The sequence below is a fragment of the Gorilla gorilla genome, chromosome 1, assembly GCF_029281585.2.
Source record: "Gorilla gorilla gorilla isolate KB3781 chromosome 1, NHGRI_mGorGor1-v2.1_pri, whole genome shotgun sequence".
Classification (NCBI taxonomy): domain Eukaryota; kingdom Metazoa; phylum Chordata; class Mammalia; order Primates; family Hominidae; genus Gorilla; species Gorilla gorilla.
The window spans coordinates 6,222,445-6,226,105 of record NC_073224.2 but is presented as its reverse complement, the minus strand read 5'-3'; the positions used below and the strand labels follow the sequence as shown (position 1 = coordinate 6,226,105).

General features: G+C 37.7%; 1 protein-coding gene across 1 annotated transcript; it reads left to right on the top strand.

Moving 5' to 3' along the window:
- Window positions 1-2,433: 2,433 nt before the first annotated feature.
- Window positions 2,434-3,372, top strand: LOC101136561 (olfactory receptor 2M3-like). The gene has a single exon (XM_004028735.4). It carries the CDS (start codon window positions 2,434-2,436, stop codon window positions 3,370-3,372), a length of 939 nt encoding a protein of 312 aa, XP_004028784.4.
- Window positions 3,373-3,661: the final 289 nt, after the last annotated feature.

Below are 3,661 nucleotides of genomic sequence, written 5' to 3'. Positions count from 1 at the left end.
CACGATCTACGGCATTCCGCAGGGTGCACCGATTCCTTAAATTACTAATCTAATTTAGGTAGAACTGGAAAGAATTGATGTTTAAGGTTCTTATTGTCTTTCAAGGATGCAGCACATTGGATTGAATGTTTGTTCAACTGAAATATTGTTTTGTACAAAATGGAAAAAGTAGCACTTTTAGGAGCTGATATGTTAAATGTTGATTTTCCATAAATTTTTAGTATTTATGATTCAGAACATGGGGAGAGAGATAATTTCACACAAGTATAACAACATGGATGAACTTGAAATAAAAAATACATATTGTTTATTAGAGGGACTGCAATTGAGCCAAGCAATGTGGTAATTTTCACTGGGCAATAAGTGTTAATCAACAAACATAAAAAATTATGGATATTTGAAAATGTTTTGGCCGGGCGCGGTGGCTCACGCCTGTAATCCCAGCACTTTGGGAGGCCGAGGCGGGTGGATCACGAGGTCAGGAGATCAAGACCATCTTGGCCAACACGGTGAAACCCCGTCTCTACTAAAAATACAAAAAATTAGCCAGGCATGGTGGTGGGCACCTGTAATCCCAGCTACTCGGGAGGCTGAGGCAGGAGAATCGCTTGAACCTGGGAGTCGGAGGTTGCAGTGAGCCAAGATCGCCACTGCACTCCAGCATGGGCGACAGAGTGAGACTCTGTCTCTCTCTCTCTCTCTCTCTCTCTCTATATATATATATATATATTTCAGAGTTTTCTGTGGTATGTATATTGAAAGGTTTGCACTAGGATGAATGATAGAAGAACATTTTAGAAAATATAATTAGTGATTGTTTTAAGAAAAGTGGGAAAAGTCAAAATATCTGAAAAAATTAAGTAGCATGTGTTTACACAATATGGGTTGAGTTTTTTAATAGCACTGTAAATGTGAAAACCATTTTAGAGAATTTAGAACTGATTAGGAATTTAGGATGTGGTGAACTCTAGAGTTATAACTAGAATATTGTTATATTCACAGAACTAGTGATTACTACATAGATAAAAAGTATTAAAAATTAATAAGACAGTGTGAACAATTTGTTCAAAGGGTATCAGGAGAGAAATAAAGGAAGCCAATTCCTTACTCCATGGAGAAAGAGGCACAAGAAGGAAACAAAATGAATGTAAAAATAGAAAATTAAAAGGATGCTACTTTTTAGCCACAAGAATGCTCTTAAAAGTGTCTTTCTAAAGACAATGAAGATCTTTTTTTTCTTAAACTAGGAATAGACTGTACTCCCTCCAATAGTACTTAATTTCAAAGGTTTGTGTTGTACAAACCATATCCCATGTAATGTTCTAAATACTTTAAAATCTAATTGTGTTTAGTCTTTATAACACCTTATAATATAGATATTGTAAATATCAAACGTATGGAGTAGAAAACAGAGTTTACAGAAAATAATCATCCAACGTCACACAGCTGAAAGAGTTTGAAATTTGCTCTGATACTCTTGTGTAGCCCGGTTCTTCAGGAAAATAGACTATGCCTGACTGTCTTATGGACATATTTAATTTTTAGGGACCGGGGCCTATTGGTGAGCACCTTCTGCTGAAACTTACAGTTATTAGCAATAAGGATCAAGTAGCATACTCCTCATGTTGGTATTTTAATTTGTTCTCATTACCTGGCATTCAACTAATCATGTATCATTTTAGTATTTGTTTCCATCTACACTTTTCTAGATGAAATTTTGTTAGCATCATAGTGTGATGTGATTAGTTTCTGTGGGAAACACAGTAGTAATGTAATGAAATTCCCCCGAACTCATGAGTCTTTTCATGATTTTGGTGTAATTATAAAGGGATAATTTACATTACTTTTTAAAAATTCTGGTAATATTTTAATTTAATTTAATTTAATTATTATTATACTTTAAGTTTTAGGGTACAGGCGCACAATGTGCAGGTTAGTTACATATGTATACATGTGCCATGCTGGTGTGCTGCACCCATTAACTCATCATTTAGCATTAGGTATATCTCCTAAGGCTATCCCTCCCCTCTTCCCCCACCCCACAACAGTCCCCAGAGTGTGATGTTCCCCTTCCTGTGTCCATGTGTTCTCACTGTTCAGTTCCCACCTATGAGTGAGAACATGCATTACATTACATTTTTTAGCTGACTTGTTGCTCGACTAGGTTATAGAACTTGAGAAAAATCCCATGTTTTTACTATGAAACCCATCATATCCATTAGCTATGTACTGTGCATTAAAAAATCACATCAAGCTAAAAATAATTCTTAAAATTCCTAGTCTACAAATAAAAAATTTGATGCCCAGACAAATAATGTCCCCATGTTTACATTGTGTAGATGTGTTGTTCTCCGAGGGAAATCCTTGATATTTCTGTGACATAATTCTGGTTATTTCTCACACGTTGTATTCTCCACAGTGAACATATTGATCATGGCATGGGACAATCAGACCTTCAACTCTGACTTCATCCTCCTGGGAATCTTTAATCACAGCCCCACTCACACTTTTCTCTTCACTCTGGTCTTGGGCATCTTCTCAGTGACCTTCATGGGGAACTCTGCCATGGTTCTCCTCATCTATTTGGACACCCAGCTCCACACCCCCATGTACTTCCTCCTCAGCCAACTGTCCCTCATGGACCTCATGCTCATCTGCACCACTGTACCCAAGATGGCCTTCAACTACTTGTCTGGAAAAAATTTTATCTCTCTGGCAGGTTGTGGAACTCAGATATTCTTCTATGTGTCCCTGCTTGGAGCTGAATGTTTCCTCTTGGCTGCAATGGCCTATGATCGGTATGTTGCCATTTGCCACCCATTAAGATACCCAGTCCTCATGAGCCAAAAAATCTGTGGTCTCATGGCTGCTGCTTCTTGGGTTCTTGGCTCCCTTGATGGCATAACTGAAGTTGCAGTTGCACTGTCCTTCTCATACTGTGGTGCCCGGGAAATACCCCATTTTTTCTGTGACGTACCTGCCCTTCTTATTCTTTCATGCAATGACAACTTGATGTTTGAAAGGATGATATTCATCTGCTGTGTAATTATGCTTCTCTTCCCTGTAGCAATTATCATTGCTTCCTATGCTCGAGTTATGCTGGCTGTCATTCACATGGGATCTGGGGAGGGCCGCCGCAAAGCTTTTGCTACCTGCTCCTCCCACCTCATGGTGGTGGGAATGTACTATGGAGCGGCCATGTTTATGTACATGCGACCCACATCTGAACGTTCACCCACCCAGGACAAGATGGTATCTGTATTCTACACCATCCTCACTCCCATGCTGAATCCCCTCATCTACAGCCTCCGGAACAAAGAAGTGGCCAGAGGGTTCATGAAGATATTTAGGAAGGGCAAGTCTGAAGAGTAAATTGCCTAATTATATTTTGCTTTTTTCTTACATACTTCGCTTTATGCTTAAATTTATGTATTGAATTAAAATAATCCAGAACCTAATATGTACTCATTTGTATATATTTACAGGTAGTAACATAAGATTAAGAAATTGCAAAAATTGTTTGCATTCTTGTTCATTCAAATATTTCATATTTTTGTTGTGATTAGTTCAATATATGGCTATAAGTATATATTTGTTCCAATAGAAAATGTACCTCCATATATTTTTTCCTTTTTAATATCATCTAACAAATGAGAGACAT